Raw genomic sequence first — 17,105 nt, 5'->3', positions numbered from 1 at the left:
TAATTTACTCTTAAGATAAATTAGTGGTGACGGATTTACTTGAATTTTTATATTTGTTTATATAAATTGAGATCAATTAAAAACGATAATTTGTAAGATAAATACTTCTTTTCGATCTTCATCCATTTACATAAATTTAAAGTAATTTTTTCTTTATTAATAATATTAATTAATAAATATTATAAATGAAAATACTTTAAAGTTAATGTACTAAAATACTTCTTTAATTTTTGTGTGAAAAACCAACCTTACCATTTTTCACTTACCCCAAGAAGTAGTTGTCTAAGTTTGGTTTGATTGTAAGTGATTTATCTTCATCAAGCTATTTGTCAAAAATGTAATTTACTTAGAATAATATAAATTAAAGATCAATTATTATATTTATATATATTAAATATTATAACAATAAATTCTTTTCATCAAGTATATTTTATTTAAAAACATTATTTATGATAATTTACAGTAAGGACAGTCTAAATATAGTCAAATTGAAAATAAACTATAATTTAAATGTACAATTTAAGAATAACTTATAGGTGGAAAAAATGTATAAGGTTATGCATTCGACAGCTAAATAAATTGTGAGATGTGAAAATTGATATTTGAACCTTTAATCAAGGTTAACCAAAATTTCTATGTATAACTATTTTCAGTTTTGAACATATAAACGACCGATTTTATTTATTTATTTATACGTCTATTCGCGATTGAGCTTGAAGTTATCATACATTGCCTACAAAAAGTATAACATCATTACCAAGTTTCATTTGACTCATAGTAGAAACACTGGACGAGAAAAAAAAAAGATGAAAATAAATTAGGTCAAACAAATTTTACTTGAAAATTTGTCGACATATTACAAGTTAAATGTAAACTTTTCATGGGATACTAAAAATAAAACACCCTCTAAATTTTAATGTTTCAAATAATTTTCGATGAAAAGTTTGTTTTTAATTCTTAACCAAACGTTTCTGTAATGAAAATTTTGAAGTTCTTGAAAACGCAGCTGGAGAAGATACCGTACAGGTGAACTACAGGTAACTTACGTAAAATGTTAGTCGATAGTCATCAATCAAACTCAAAGCACCACGCTATCACATGTGAACATAGTATAGCATAAATATCCAAAAGACACATCAACTCATACATAGTTAGATTTTCCCATTTAAATAACACTGTTTTCAGCAGTCAGTTTGTGCCGGATGGGATCTTCAAATTGTATTACCCTTTTCCCCAAAGGGCCAACATGTGTACACAATCTAAGATTTTTCATTAAAATATGCAGAAGTCAAATTTTATACATTGAGTTTAATTCCTCACTGCATATTCCTGAAATAGAAACATCAGAAGTAAGGTATAGAATTTTGCATGCAGTTCCTTGGAAATAAACATCTGAATGGGAGGCCCTTAAGTATAAGTAGACCACATTTCATATGAAAAGACAAATAGCATTTTGTAAACACCGTTTTACTTAGGCAAGTTGGTAACCTGATTTACACAGATTCTGGCCCTTTTTACTTGTGCAGCACACCTTTCCTGGACAATTTTGGTTTCTTTTGAATGTGATTCTGTCATGCAAACAATAAAAGAATTAAATTGGACATATAGGAGGATTACAATAACGGAACAATTTCAAATCATTTACAAAGAAAATTGTACCTTCTGTTTCTCCAGTGCTTCATAATCAGTCCTCTCCTTCCAATTACTCTTGCGTAGTTTTATTGGCCGATTGCCAACATATTTTCCTGAAATGGAGACATCAAAGTCAAAATACACATTTCGTTGATTTGGTAAAATATTGTCTCCTTATGTTGGCAGTATTTAGTGACAAATGGGAAGCCTTAAAGAAATTCATTACTCAAAGAAACAATAATTCATCATGAAGTTTTGGATTGTCAAGCTATCATTTTATATCCCACTAAAATACTTATACTAAATCAGAGCAAAAGTCAGTAGAGTAACAGATATTACAGAGTAAGAGCAAATATATATTTAGAAATTACAGATTATCACTTGAAGAGGCCCATCTGAACTTACTAACCATTCATTTCTTTAAGAGCACCAGCAAGGTCAGAAGGATTGGCAAAGCTCACAAATCCATAACCCTTAGTTTTACCAGTACGCTTATCTCTGACAACCTAAAAAGATAAAAACCTTAATCAGCCCCCATTACAATGCACCACAACCGTGTAAATAATTATTGTTTAGTTTGCTTACAAACAAGTAAAACAAGGCAAATTACAAACAGAAGACTATATAAACCTTAAGTTCTTTAGATGGAATTAGATTTCATCACCATTAAATAGCATGCCCTCATACTTCCATTAACATGACACCAAGCAAAATGCTCGGTCTCAAATGAGAACTACTGCAAAAACACCTATTTAACTTCCGATTTGCACCAACTTAATATATTATTCACAATATTTACTATGCACAAAGAACCTGGTTTGTAGAGAATAAATAATTAATTGATATTAATAGACACAACTATTACTAATTTTTCAGTTCATATTTTCCTTAACATTATTTTACCAATTTCCTCATTCTAAAAAGACACCGATGTCTCCAGCCAACACGCATAAGAGCTAGTCTCAGCTGCCCTCTGATAAGCCATTGGTCCAAGATGCCCATTTACAACTAGCAGGCCCAAATTCCACTTATGCCAGCAGTTGGCTCAAGTATTTCAACCATTAGTCAATGACACGTGCAGTAAATATTTTACCCTGTTTTATCTTTCAGTAATTAGAAGCTTCTGATAGACTGTGGGATCATTACCCCTGTAGGGATACGGTCAGCACTAGGGTTCTCTTCTCTGTATTTATTGATCAAATTCTAATACAATAAAAGAATTTCCACTCATATTATTGTTAATAATAGCAGAATAGTTTTATTAAGCTTCCGTCCAGGAACGGTCCCATGCAAATTTAAAAGTCATTTTAACATATGGTCCATTATTCTCATCCACACCTAAACTTAACTTCGTATAATGTTGAAAGAATTCCATACTAGAAACATTACCCAAAAATACAATGGTCGAAATAATTCTGAATAGTTAGAATACTATGTGTATGTAGGTTAAACAGAGCAGAAGCAGGCAGGAAAAGCAAACAAAATCTAGTAGAAAGATCCCATGTAAGAATCAACCTGATGCCAAATCTACCAAATTCAAACCGGTTAGCCAATACTCAAAGGACACCTGACTTCATCTATTTCTGATATTGAGATCTCACAACACTACAAAATAATAATCACAACGCTGATTTTAAAATGAATTGATTGTTAAAATTAAGGTGCATTAGGTCACCAGTATATAATTTCAATGGCCCTTGAATTGTGAATAACGAGCAACAAGAAGGGGAAACCTGAGATGACAAAATAACACATCAATTTTATCATTAAAAAATGTCTAATCAAAAGTGAAGTATAAAACAAGACCTACCTTAAGATACACAAATCATTAACAACTCCATCCCTTCAAACAAAAATCTGAACAGGAAATAAAAAATGCTCACACTAGCACGACTATCATAGCCAAACATAAAAAGAATTCAAGTTAGATGGGAAATCTACTTACTCGTGCCATGTTAAAGGAAGGAAATCGGGAAAAAGCTTTTGAAAGAACATCATCATTCACTTCATTACCAAGATCACCACAGAAGAGCCGATAGTCATCTGATCATAAAAGAAAAAAGATAAATTAGTTTATCATTTCTTATCTCACATCAAAATCACGATCGCAAATTCTAAATAGGCTCAATGAAAATAGAACAAAAACAAGCGCTCTCACAGACACAACCCAAACATTTATAAAACTGGATTCAGGAATACTAGATGATATTTTAAAATACAAGAAAACCTTCAATATACATAAAATTATACCATCCATTAATAAATACTAAATTGTAATGACGACATAATATTCATAACATCGTCATCGTACCTTCTGGCCACTCAGCGAGGATGGGATCCTCCCATGATTGGCCAGCAGCTTTGCGAGGAACCGCTTTCCTTTTGGCATCGGTTTTGTGTTCCACGTCGCTGCTCGCAATCGCTGCCTTAACATTCTCAAGAGCCTCCGGCGTAATTATCTGTGCATCCCTTTCAAATAGCTGCTGCGCCTGTTAAATCACATAATATTAATTTTAATCATAAAATAAATAGAATCAATTTACCCCACCTCTCCCTCTTGGTATTCTAAGAAGGAAGAAAACGACTGACCTGGTATTGCGGCACGGCGGAGTATACAGCGGGAACCGGCGCCGGCGCAACCGGGCCGACGACGGGAGGAGCGGGGATTTGCACGGAGGGGGCGGCGACGTAGGGTGCAGCGTAATGAGTAGTTGCAGGCTGCTGCAGGTGAAAGGGGACGGGAAAATAGGAAGGGTTTGAATAGGCAAACTGCGATTGCGAAGCCGATGAGGAAGACGGTGGTGTCGTCATTGATCGCAACTCCGATCGAATTCCACAATGCAGAGGGAACGAGAAATTGGACTCGAAAACAGCGTTTGGACTTCTTAGGGTTCTAATTGGGTTATGCCAATTTAATTAATTTGAAATACTTCTAGCATATTTCTTCCTGGTGGGCTCACTTTAACACGGAAATAGTAAAAGTTACCTGAAATGGGCCTGAAGTTGAAGAAAAGATAACTCAAACCAATTAATATATTGGATATTTTGTTTTGCACCCCCATTATTATTAATCACACCTCACACTGTGGAAAAGATTCAAACTCCCTCCACTATTGCACCACGTCACCACCACCAACATGAAAATCACAAGTATTCTCCACCTTGATATTAGTCAAGTTCCATATCAACATTATAGAAAGAGTAAACATAGACAATTAATACCTCACACTAAATAAATACATTTAGAAATAAACTATATAAAAGTATTTGTTATTGAATTAACTAAAACTATTTACAAATATCTAAATGGATAAATAGGTCCAACACTAAAAATAGTGCTGAACAAAAAATGAAATTTAGGTTATTTCAGAATTCAAAGTTGAGTTTGGACTATATAAACAAGTTTAGTAGTAGTTGTACAAAAACATTTTATATAATAAATTAAAATTCTATAAGATAGACTTGTGAATTAAGAAACAATTTATTAACGTGTACGTATTAATAATTACATTGGCCACAAACGTTAGCTCGATTATTTATAAGATAGACTTGTGTATTTACAAAAAAAAAAAAAAGTTAGCTCGATTATTTAATTTAAATTCAAGAATATAGAAAACGTAACTAAACACATTATAAAGTTTGTTTATACTAATTGCAGCCCTTCCCAATTAAGGGAAACAATTATGATACATGAATACAATCATTTCAATATATCCTAAAAGTCAATAAGAAAAAGATATGATTGATATGTTTTTGTATAGATTTTATGAAAATTAAAGATTTTGATTTTAGGGTTAGGTAGTAAAATATTGGTATAAGAAAAAGAAGGAAGTGGGCAGCATTTGCATGGAGACGTGATCCATTATTCCATTGTCATCGAGCCGATAAAAAAAATGGGTCGTCGTTGAAGTGAAAGTCCTCTAAACCAAAACAGTAAAACCGGACCGAAACCAAAATGGAAAAAAGAACAACAATGCTGTTGCCTAATGCCGACATCCATAGTACACTTGCCACGTGGAGCACGCGCCTCGTGGACTCCACAGGAATTGCACGTGTCATGTGACCGGCGATTGCGGGGATGTTTGTACGGTGTTCATCACTCATAGGATAACGTGTCCACCCAAATATTTCTTTAATTTATTATAATTTACCTTTTTTTTTCTCTTCCAAGTTTTACTTTATGTAAAAATATTTTAAAATATAAGAAATATATTACGTCTGTTTTTAATTTTAGTGGAAGAAAATGTGTATTTCGCACACTCAAAATATATATTTGGCAGTCAACGCTAGTCGCTATATTGGTTGTCTGTCCATCTTTACTGGCTCTGCTTCATTTCATGTCTAGTCACTGCTTTTAATGTGATTTTAACACTTTTAATCTATGTAGTTTGCAAAGAAAAGCACTTTCAGATTTTTCAGCTACAAACTTTTTGTTTAAAGATAAATTTATTTATTTTATAACAAATAATGCAACTTAAACTTAATTGTTTTACAATAGTCATTTAAAAGTTAAGTTGCTTTACGAATGATTGACCCTTTATCATACATAATTGTTAAGCTCACTTATTAAATAATATGTATATTGATATGCAATACATTTTATTAAAAAGTGAATATTAATTTTAATTTAATCTTATAAATACAAAATAAGTTTAAATTTTATTAAGGAGTGAATTTTAATTTTAATTTATTTTTACAAAATAGATTTGTGGGATAAGATTTATATTTATTTATATAGTATAAATATTTTTATTTATAAACGATATATAATTTTGATCGTACTCTTATTAAGCTGAGCATATAAGTTTACGAAAATAAATAATAATGATTAATTTGATAGAATAATAAATTCAATAAACAAAAAATTTCATTATGATATATTTATTCTAATTATGTTAAGAATAAATTTTAAGTTTAATTCAATCATAAAAATAATTTATAAAATAAAAATAAAAAAGACTTAACATTTAAAAAACACAAAGAAATATGAAAAAGTGATGATCTATTTTTGTATGTCGAGGTATATCTCTCTTGGAATAGATATTTCCAAAAAATGTGAAAAAATTTCAAGAATATTTCAAACATTTTAAATAAAAAAATAACGATAAAATAATTTTATATTATATAAATAATAACTTATATTATATAACTAGTTTTATAAAATTATAAATAAAGATAAAAATTCACTTCATAATAGTTTTTCCATGAAAAATCAATGGTAAACTATTTAAAATTGTGAGTTACTGATTTTATAAGAAGATTCTTAAAAAATACTAATTGACTAGGCAAAAATTTCTATTCAATTTTTTTTTATTAATTTTACCACTAGGAATTCAAACGAGGATGATTTTTTGCAACCTATTCGTTTTCAAATATGTTGGATGTTATCTTAACTTCCAACATCTATTAATTATTGATTTGTTATTGAAAACACAGCTTAAAATGGTGCAAGATAAGATAACATGGCGTTATTTAAAAGACACGTGTATGATTTAATTATTAAAGTTATTTAGCAAACTAGCATTGGACGTTTGGCGACACATAAAAGCATTTGAATTAAGTTATAATTTTAAAAAGAAAATTGTTTATAGACATATATTGATAAAAGAAAATTGCAAAACCAAGACGAAGTTCATTGAAATGATGAAGTCACGTGAGAAATATCTCCGTAAGCAGTATTAATAATAGTGAAATTAAGCGGAACTATGCTCGTAAATTGAAGACAGAGTAAAAAATATTTTGCTGTTGTTGCTTTCTTGAAGTTTGGCACCCCTAAAGGCTCACCGGAAAACGCAGCACGTGGCTGAGAGCTTAGCTGCCACGGGCACCCCAAAACTAGCAAAGTGTAGCCTTAAGCATATATAGAAACTTCTTCATGTAGTTTTCCAATAATTCAAAAATCATCTTTTAAGATACACTGTTTTCTGCAATTATATTATTTTATCAAAACGAAATTATAGTGTTAGTGGTGTGTTTGGGATAACAAGAAAATGAGTATTGAGAGATTACGACTTATGTAATAAAGTTATTGAAGTAGTTCCTAAAAGGTGAAAGATTTTCCTGTAGAATGTCGAATAATAATGGAAGAGTTTCAAAATTAGTTCAGGAAATTCAAACCAACCCAGAACCACGCCGCGTGTGTTGGTCTGTGTTTCTAAATATTATTCTCATCTTTACTTTACATTCATCAAAATTCACTGTAGTTTAATTCAGAATCAAAAAGAAAAAACACTTCTCATTTGTGACTTACCGTTTATTTTCTTTTCTGCACGAAAGAGTCATATCTTATTTCATATAGGACAACAAAAAATGTTAAAGAAATAGAGTTTTAGATTTAATTCAACCCTACAATACTAGGATAAGGTCTTTATCCTACTTATATATATATATATATATATATATATATATATATATATATATATATATATATATATATATATATATATATATATATATATTATAATTTGATCTTATTTTTAGTCGGTGTAGGACTTCAAACATACATCGAGATATAGACATTTCGGATGTGATAGTAGAAATGAGTGGTCCAATAGTGGTTCGACAACGAGTGGAATAGAAATGTCCAATAAACCAAAAAATATCGCTAGGATAGACTTTAACCATGACTCTGATACCATGTTAAAAGTGAATTTTAAGTCTAACTTAATTCCACAAAATTGACTTATAAAATAATGTTTACACTTTATTTATATAGTATAAATTGGTCTTATCTCTAATCGATATGGATGAATATAATTCTCTCTGTTAAACCAACACATATGAACTTATACATGTCCAACATAAGAATAGATACATTTTTTTTATGAATAAAATAAAATTTGTACTTCATTCGTTTATATAATATATATATATATATATATATATATATATATATATATATAGTATTTTTTATGTATTCATTTTTATATCGTAATGTTGAATCATTATAAAAACAACTTTGTAAATATTTTACATGGAAATATTTACTCTGAATTTTCCGAAATAATTATTATAGTGTATTAAAATCATATATAATACACAAATGGCGGCTATTTTTATATCTTTATTGTTATATAATTTAGGACTAATAGAAAATAAATGACATAATATGTTTGAAGTCAATGCAAATATTATTCTTCCTTGTTTGTCTGGAGAGAATATTGGAATACGTAGGAATGCGCTATTATATAACTTTTGATAAAAAAAAAAAAAAATCTTAAATTTCAAATTCACATTACGAAAATTAGTAAGTTGTATAATTGATTTTGGAATGTTAGTAACAAAAACATTTGTACTTTAACCATATATAATAATCACATTGAAGTTAAAGCCTTAATACAATTATTTTTTTAAAAGTAGATTTGAAATCGTTGTTGATTATGTTGAGAGCTGACTAAAGCACATTAAACTGTAACACGTTAATTCTTAAAAGATCTCTTTTACTTTATACATGCATTTTTCTTCCGAAGAAAAAAAAGTTATTAATATGAACATTTTTAAATAGGAATTCAGATTTTGTTTCGGTACTACCCAAATCTATTATTGGTAGGAATGCAATTTTCAAGCTAAAAAGATTGGAAAATGTAATTTCTTTTCTATCTTTTGTTTTAAAGAAAAAACATTTTGTTACTCAAGAAAATTCGCTTTATAGTTTCAGTGCATCAATTAATTATGTCCACACCTGGTAGCAATCGTAGTTGGCAATAATAAGCCAATTCCCATGTTTAATTAAGGGTTACAAAAACTATTTGAGGGAAGAAACAGATTTTCTTTGATTTTTATTTAGGATTTACCTTATTTAAAAGAACTTTTTGATGATTTTTTCTTTTTCTAAAAATAAATAAATAAAACCAGCAATTTCGTAAATTAAAAATAATTCCTATACCAGTTCAATACAAATTAATCTTACTTTTTTTTCTTCAAAATTTTATGAAGAAACTATAAAAGTTTCTACTTAGAGTGTTGAAGCTAGTCAGTCCCATGTCTTTTTTGGTCCTGACTTGATTAATATCTTTGTCGGATAATTGTTTGCATAATAAGCACAAACATGCATCATATTTGGAATTATAATTTTATCCTACATTGCCACAAAATTAAAACTGATTATCATAAAAATGTCAAAAGTTATGTACTGCTAAATATAGAAAAAACACACTTGTTTACATACTTTCTTTTTAAAAAAAATGTGATAATTAACTAGAGTAAATTCCAACTTTTGAAGTATAATTAATGACAGCCCAGGATGCAATTATTTACAGGTAAAATAAAACAATTGTGTCAATTATGAACATACATGAAAGCATGGTTTAATTAAGTTGGTAGCTAGGGATAAAGTAGCTAAATCAAAATACGTTAATTTTCCTGAATAATTATGAACTTGTGTCAACAAAGCCTTTTTTGAAATGAAGCTGATTTGAGTGGTTAAAAATTTGAAATTTTGTGAATTATTTTATTGTGTTGCGCAGAATCAAGAAAAGTATCAATCATGTCACCAAAGGTCTAACTTTCTCTCTTTTAAAGCGCAATTAATGTATATCTTTTCCCATTCAATCAACAAGCTAACAAACAATATATTAGGTTTGGATCTTTAGTGTGATAATTTGAATATAGGACCGTTTCATCCAAATGACCTAGCCAACCAAGAAGCGAGGGGAGACAGTCCTTCATCAACACACCAAAAAGAACAACCTTTTCTGCATAAAAAATAATAGGTTGTTCTCTAAGCCAATACTACAAAACTTAATCTCTCCATAGCCATATCCAATTACTTTTCACATACTCATCTTTTAGCTGGCATCTATAATAGAGAAAGACAATCTACATATTTGTCTTATACCCTATATCATAGAATTTGCTAAATAATCTCCAATTAACTATTCAACTGGATTAGACCATTTACATGTTAGGCTCGTGAGTCCTCTCAAGCTATACTACTCATTAACGCTTTATTTTCGTAACTTTTAGCTGCTTGTTCAAGCACATTTTCTAGGTTAGATTCGATCTCAAGTTTAAAGTTATATGTTTGTTTCTCTGAACTTCTTCTCGGATGCTAAGAGAGAAAGAAAAACAAAGTGAATACAGAAAGGTTTATCTTTTGCTCATCGTGCTCATACAATCCCCATGTACATAAGCATACATGTAACTAATGGAAGACATTTAATATACCCAAACCCAATTAATTAATCCCCTGAAAAGTCAATAAATATTTTTCAAAGAAGCTCTCACTTACAGGAGGAGGAGGAGGAGGAGGGGGTGGAGAGATTGAAGTGCATGCTTCATAAATATACACTAGATGAAGATGACGACTGAGATATATTTATATCTATATAATATTAACTTGAGTACAAATATGATAAGATATCTTCTAGTAGTAGTTGACGCAGAGAGAGGTCGTGGCTCTGAACATCCCCCGACTCAAGAAGCGAGAAGAACAATTTCAAGGGCATCATCTCAACAATCTAGAGGACGAAGCACGTCTTCGAAGAGACAAAAGCACCTTAAAATTGGAAAAAAGCAGCACAAAACATCCACCACTCGGTTTACTAAACCAATAATAAAGATCAACATACAAAGGACAAAACCAAAACAAAAACAAAAGCACCATAGAATATACGAACGATTCATGTTTGATACCTGTGGTGAAACATTGCTAGCAAAGCTTCTCTTTCAAGGTGGCTGCCTAAGTAGGAGCGGGAGTGAGCTTCGGCTTCGGCCTCTTCCTTTTCTTCTCGTAGCTCACACCTCTCGCCTTCGCCTGAAAATCACGAACGTCACGCAGGTAATTCCTGACGGCGCGTGCACCGAAGGGGTTGGACTCCGGGCGGCCGCCGTTTTCCTCGTAGGCGGCGCGGAGGCGGCCGATGAGGGCATCGAGGCTGCCCCACGCTTGGCGGAGAGGGCAGGGACACGGCGCAGGAGGGTTGGGAAGGCCGAAGAACGGGCAAGGGTGGTTGTGAACCTTGGTCTTCCCGAACTGGTCGAGGTAGTGGAGGAATTCGAGCACGTGCGCGCCGCTGCACAGGGCAAGCGAGAGTGGTGGACGGTGGTTCCTTAGGTACTGGCAGAAAGTGTTCCAGTCTCGGCGCTTTTGGTTCTCGTAACGGCTGGGAGTGGAGCTGCCACTGTTGCTTCCGGAAGAAGGAGACGAGACTGCGGAGGTTCCAGCGGTAGGATTGGTGGTGGGGGTCTCCATCTTGTACCTGGGGCTTACAACGATGGCCGATTCCGAAACCAAATCCATGGATCTGATCTGATGTATCCGGCAAGAGTTTTTTGGTTTAAACCCTCGGATCTGCTTTAGATCTTGGGGTGGTTGTTGTAGGAAAGACTAGGGTTTTGGTTTTATAATAATATTGATAGTGACGATGTGTAGTAGTGATAGTAACTGGAAAAGCGAAAAGGGTTTGGTTGCATATAATATAGATATATTTATATATATCTATATCATGCAGAGAAAGAAAGAATGGGTGTTGGTGTTGGTGGTGGAGGAGAGATGAAAGGTAGGTTCCATTGTTGGGGTTTGAAGGTTTTGGGGGAAGGATTAGAGAAGAGTGGAGGAGGAGTGAGTGTAGTTTGGTTGGGGTGGGAAGTTGGCAGTAATTGGTGGAAGTGGAATGATTCCTGGGTAAAGCTTAGAGATGGATCAGGTATTCAGGTATTTGTTTCCAGAAAAGCGCGAGGAACTGAGAGTTATGTGAGAGAAAGTGGTGGGTTGGAGAGTGGTGAAGAACCGAGGGTTAAATGAAGGAAGGAGAGGAGGGTGTTGTGCCGAAACAGGACAAAGTTTGGCAGTAGGCAGTGATGATGGTGACCAAAGATGAGCAGACATTTCAAATTATGCACATTCCTCACTCTTCTTTTCAGCGCGTGACTTACAACTTTTACCACCCTTCTTTCTTCTCTCTACTATAACAATCAAACAACAACCAACACTCTCTTCTAAATAAAATGCCACACATATTCACAAATTCTTTTAAAACGTTGCTTATCTTTTTTTCTTAATTTTTAATTAAAATCAAATTTTCTTTTTCAATACTTTATAAAAACAATGACAATAATTACACTTTTATAGACATTATTTCTCACAATTTTCTCTCATCCCTACGAGAAAAAAAGGTATTCAATTTTTCATTTAACATGTCATAAAGGTTAGCAGTACAGAAAAATAATTAAGATAAGGCTAAAAAGTGTATATAGACATTTACTTTCCGCGTTTTTTTTATTTGCATTGACAATATTAGTTCTCTTTTAAATATTTCTAACATACGTGTGCTTATAAAGCAAAAAAAAAGTGAAAAAAAATAAGTACATAATAACAACATGAATAACGTTGAAATAACAAATGTCGTTATGTTAGCTGTATTTTAACTCAAGCACAGTATAAAACAAATAGTTACTTCTATATAACTAAAATTTATAACAAGTATTTTTAATATATAAACCACATCTAATTAAGAAAGAGGGAATCTCATTATTCAGATTGTAATTTTTAATTAAGGCACTGCTAAAACATGCATGTAACTAATTAAAAAAAAAAAGAGAGAACTACATATATTATTATAGGAGCAAGATTTATAGTTTTAAGAAAATATCTTCCTTAATGTATTATTTACACAGCTTTCAACCTTCTATGACCTTCTATCAATCAATCAAGACAGTAGGGGCCGGGTGCCGTGGCAATACGGAGAGATTTGATAATCTTTTGTATAAATATTAAATAAATACGGATAGATATACGGCAGGCATTGTACTATAATTAAAATTTTTTGAAATAGTTAATAATAAATTAGGAAAGAAGAGCGCAGAAAAGTATGAGTTTGATGAGGTGAAAAGTGGTGAAAATGATGTTAAAAATGGTATGAGTGTTGGCATGTGTTTTGTTCCAGTTAGGGTAAGAAAGAGGTGTGGTGTGGTGGTGGATTTGGTGCATTTGTAATCTCAAAAGCTAGAAATAGGGGCAGAGGAGCATGGGTGATTTTGGGATGTCCAACGATTGGGCCTATAAGCTAATGTGGTTGTGGTAGGAACCAATAAATAGATAGATCTACGTATTGTAGTTTGAGTAAACTAGGTTTGCGCCTGAAATGGAAAGAATAAAAGATTTAAATAGGCCTAATATAAGATGGTCCCCGCCTTCATTTCTCAAGTCTGGCATCCTCTGTTTCTTAATGTTCCTACATTTGCTTTGAGGGTGGCAAATTTTGCTAGTGCTTCATCGCCTCCAACCATAAAAACTCAACTCCACAAATCATCAATGGCTTCTCAGCGCGTCTACTCATGATGCATTTTTAATTAACCATTTCCTTACCACGTGCCTCCTACAAACTCATCCTTTTTCTTTTTAGATACTAATTACATTACACCAATGTGGGACCCACTCCTTTCTCAACCTTTTTCATCCTTCTTCTATACAAAATCAAACCTAATTTTGGCTCCCTGACATCTTCATCATGTGCTCTGCAGGTGTATCAACATGTGACACTGATTTTCCCTTTTGTATTTGCCCAATTAAGGTGAGCTAGAAGACCCCCCACACACATATGTTAACCTCATGGAAGATAGATAGCAATACCGCCCACAAGCACCAACACCTGAGACAGGTTTAGGTCAGAGACTCCCTCCCAGGACAGAGGTAAATCGCAGCAAGTGGAAGTGAAAACCAAAATATGAAAGAAACTTGACTAACAAAAGCAACAAAAACCAGTTCAGATTTTTTTCATTTATGCTGCTGCTGCTGCTGCTCATCACGGATTAACATTTAAACTGTAATCACCACCCTCAACACCATGTAATAGCAATCAAAATGCATGAATTATGTCATCCATTTTTTGTCTCAGTGCATGCACCACGCAAGACAGACGCAGAACATCATGATACATCTATAGAAGAGCCACCATCACATATCAGGTAAATTAATATTTATATATATTTTACCAAATGAATCATCGCCATCAATATCATCCACCTTTTCAGACATCCATGCATGTTGCCAATCATCTCATCTTCATGGTTCATCTTTTACATATATATATACATATACCATGCAAATGATTCACTGCTGTTCATTTAAACTTTTTCTTTTTCTTTTCATTTTTGAACCTTGATACATATTTTTATTAATTATGCTTGAAATATTAATACTTTTTTTTTAAATTATCTTCCTTTTATTAAAAAAAATATATATACTTTGTGAGTGGGTTTGTAATTATGTTCCTTAAAGAGTTAGATGTTTTTGGGGCTAAGATTCTTACATATTTGTTTGAAGAGAATGATCCTTGATGCATATATAAGTGTTTTAGAACATTATTTTTAATTGGTGGAGATATTTCTTAGATTAAAAGAAATACTTATCTTCTTTTATAGTGAGAAACATATTTCATGCTCAACGAAATTAAATTACAATCAAATTTCTCGATCTTAATTATTATAATAATTTGTTTGACTTATCTGACTGTGAATGAGAATAAAGAAGGAAAAAAGGACAACTAAGAAAATAAGAAGAGCACTAATGCATTGATTGGAAGAGAAAAATATAAATAAAAACAATTTTTTGTTGTATTTAGTAGAAAATGAGAAGAAAAAAATTGTAAATAATGGTATAAACATTCTTAGCATCTTCTTTGTTTATTCACACATTATTTAAACAAGCTTCAAGAAAAATAAACAATGTTTAGTCCTGTTAAAAAAGAGAGTTACATTTAGAATAATTAAGTTATATTTTTCCGTTAAAGCAAATGTATGATTTCAAAGACAAAACTTATGCTCAACAAATCAAAATATATAATTTAAAAAAATTAACTTAGAGGACCTATAGAAAAACACTTACTAAGACAGTTAATTAAATTTATAATAAGCTTTTTTTTTTAGGGTTAAATATGTTTTTCGTCCTCCAACTATTGACCGTTTTTGTGTTTAGTCCATCTTTCAAACTATAGTACAATTTAGTCCTTCAACTTTAGAAAACTATGGTTTTAGTCATTTTTACCAAATTTTTTAAACTTTATTTGCTGTTTCAAGCACGTTACATTATAACATTTGGATTGTTTATACTGTTTGACACATTTTTGTTTCAATGTTAACTGAGAAACGCGTTTGAAACAATAAATAAAGTTAAAAAAATTTGGTAAAAAGAACTAAAACCAGAGTTTTCTGAAGTTGAAGGACTAAATTGTACTATAGTTTAAAAGAGGGACTAAACACAAAAACGACCAATAGTTGAGGGACAAAAAACATATTTAACCTTTTTTTTTATTAAAGTAAAGTTAGGATTTGTTAAAGACATTCCAAATTTTCTTCCAAGGCCACAAACCCTAAATATATAGAACACAATGGATCAACTTAGATTTTTCTTGAATTTCTTCCTTCTTCCAAAAATCTTGCATGCAAGCTTAAAAAAAATGAAGAGAATGGTTTAATAGGGAAATAGTCTAAAAATTGAAGATAGAAATCTTGTTAGCTATTACAATAACTGGTTTCTACAAACTCTATGTTTGGACCTTTTATTTTCGGAAATGAAAATAATAAATAAATTTTTGGAAGATGAACTTTGAAGAGGTGAAATGAAGAGAGAGAAGAGAAAGAGAAAAACAAAGGAATTGTTGTATTGAAGCCAAACCAAAATCTTTCAGCAATAATTCTATTCTCACCCTCCCTTTTATTCCTTTTTCTATCATATAAACATAATAATAAAATAAAGAAAACAACATAAATTTCTACTCAAGACAAATCTCTTAAATAAATAAATTTACACATATACAATTAAATGCCCCTAAAATTTAATTAAAAAAATCTGAATGATGACAATAAAAGTTAAGAAAACTGAGTAAAAAGAATATAAAAGTTTGTGAATGCAAATGGCAATTTTGTTGAAAGTTTTCAAGTTATAAAATTTAGAAAAAAAGAATGTCTCATGTTACATGAAATTTTACATTATAATGTTATTAAAAGTTGTATATATAATATTTTTATACTGTTTAAGTTGTGCTTGTTTTTTTACATTATTTATATGATTAAAGAATAATTTTAATTTCTCAGTTTTTCAGTAAAAAAATTGGTGTAAGAATAAGAAATATACAATTTTAACTAAAAGTATGTTTGAATTATCTTAAATCACACCTTAACTATTATTATTAACCCGTTATTGTTTCTGTTAAAAATTCCGTACTCTATTACTTTTTGTTGGTTGGAGGAGTGATAACCCATACCAAAAATGTCTAAACAACTTTAACTTAGAAGAAGGAAAAATTCCTTAATTCCCTCTGTCATGAAGGGATTTTATTAAATGCAGTTTTCCATGGTATTAAATGATTTGTTTTTTTAAAAGCGGAATAGTTTTTTTTAGAATTATTCCATTAATACTTTAAAAAATAAGAAAAGAAATGAAACGTTTCTACAAACTAAAATTAATTTATGTATAAATAAGTTAAATAAAATTATTTTATAAATTATTTTCTACCCATACCAATTTCATTCTA

At 31.1% G+C, this 17,105-nt stretch overlaps 2 protein-coding genes across 6 annotated transcripts; both read right to left on the bottom strand.

Moving 5' to 3' along the window:
* Positions 1-1,074: 1,074 nt before the first annotated feature.
* Positions 1,075-4,541, bottom strand: LOC106769711 (RNA-binding protein 42). Of its 5 annotated transcripts, XM_014655437.2 has the most exons (7): positions 4,222-4,540; positions 3,944-4,121; positions 3,578-3,675; positions 2,042-2,138; positions 1,660-1,745; positions 1,489-1,568; positions 1,075-1,329 (listed from the first exon to the last, which is right to left on the bottom strand). In XM_014655437.2, exons 1-6 carry the CDS (start codon positions 4,441-4,443, stop codon positions 1,515-1,517), a joined length of 735 nt encoding a protein of 244 aa, XP_014510923.1. In that variant the 5' UTR covers positions 4,444-4,540; the 3' UTR covers positions 1,075-1,329; positions 1,489-1,514. The 5 variants fall into 5 exon arrangements, 4 of the variants coding, with proteins under 4 accessions (XP_014510923.1, XP_022640953.1, XP_022640955.1 ...); XR_002669252.1 differs by lacking the exons at positions 1,075-1,329; positions 1,489-1,568 and adding an exon at positions 3,308-3,365 and having other exon boundaries at positions 4,222-4,541; XM_022785232.1 differs by lacking the exons at positions 1,075-1,329; positions 1,489-1,568; positions 1,660-1,745 and adding an exon at positions 3,308-3,365 and having other exon boundaries at positions 2,041-2,138; positions 4,222-4,541.
* A 6,390-nt stretch (positions 4,542-10,931) lies between these two features.
* LOC106770849 (protein LIGHT-DEPENDENT SHORT HYPOCOTYLS 4-like) lies at positions 10,932-12,456 on the bottom strand. The gene is made up of 2 exons (XM_014656678.2): positions 11,266-12,456; positions 10,932-11,128 (listed from the first exon to the last, which is right to left on the bottom strand). The coding sequence occupies exon 1, from the start codon at positions 11,870-11,872 to the stop codon at positions 11,312-11,314; it is 561 nt and encodes a 186-aa protein (XP_014512164.1). The 5' UTR covers positions 11,873-12,456; the 3' UTR covers positions 10,932-11,128; positions 11,266-11,311.
* Between the last annotated feature and the right edge of the window lie 4,649 nt (positions 12,457-17,105).

This window comes from Vigna radiata, chromosome 8, assembly GCF_000741045.1.
Source record: "Vigna radiata var. radiata cultivar VC1973A chromosome 8, Vradiata_ver6, whole genome shotgun sequence".
Classification (NCBI taxonomy): Eukaryota; Viridiplantae; Streptophyta; class Magnoliopsida; order Fabales; family Fabaceae; genus Vigna; species Vigna radiata.
This window is presented reverse-complemented; position numbering and strand designations above follow the sequence as displayed.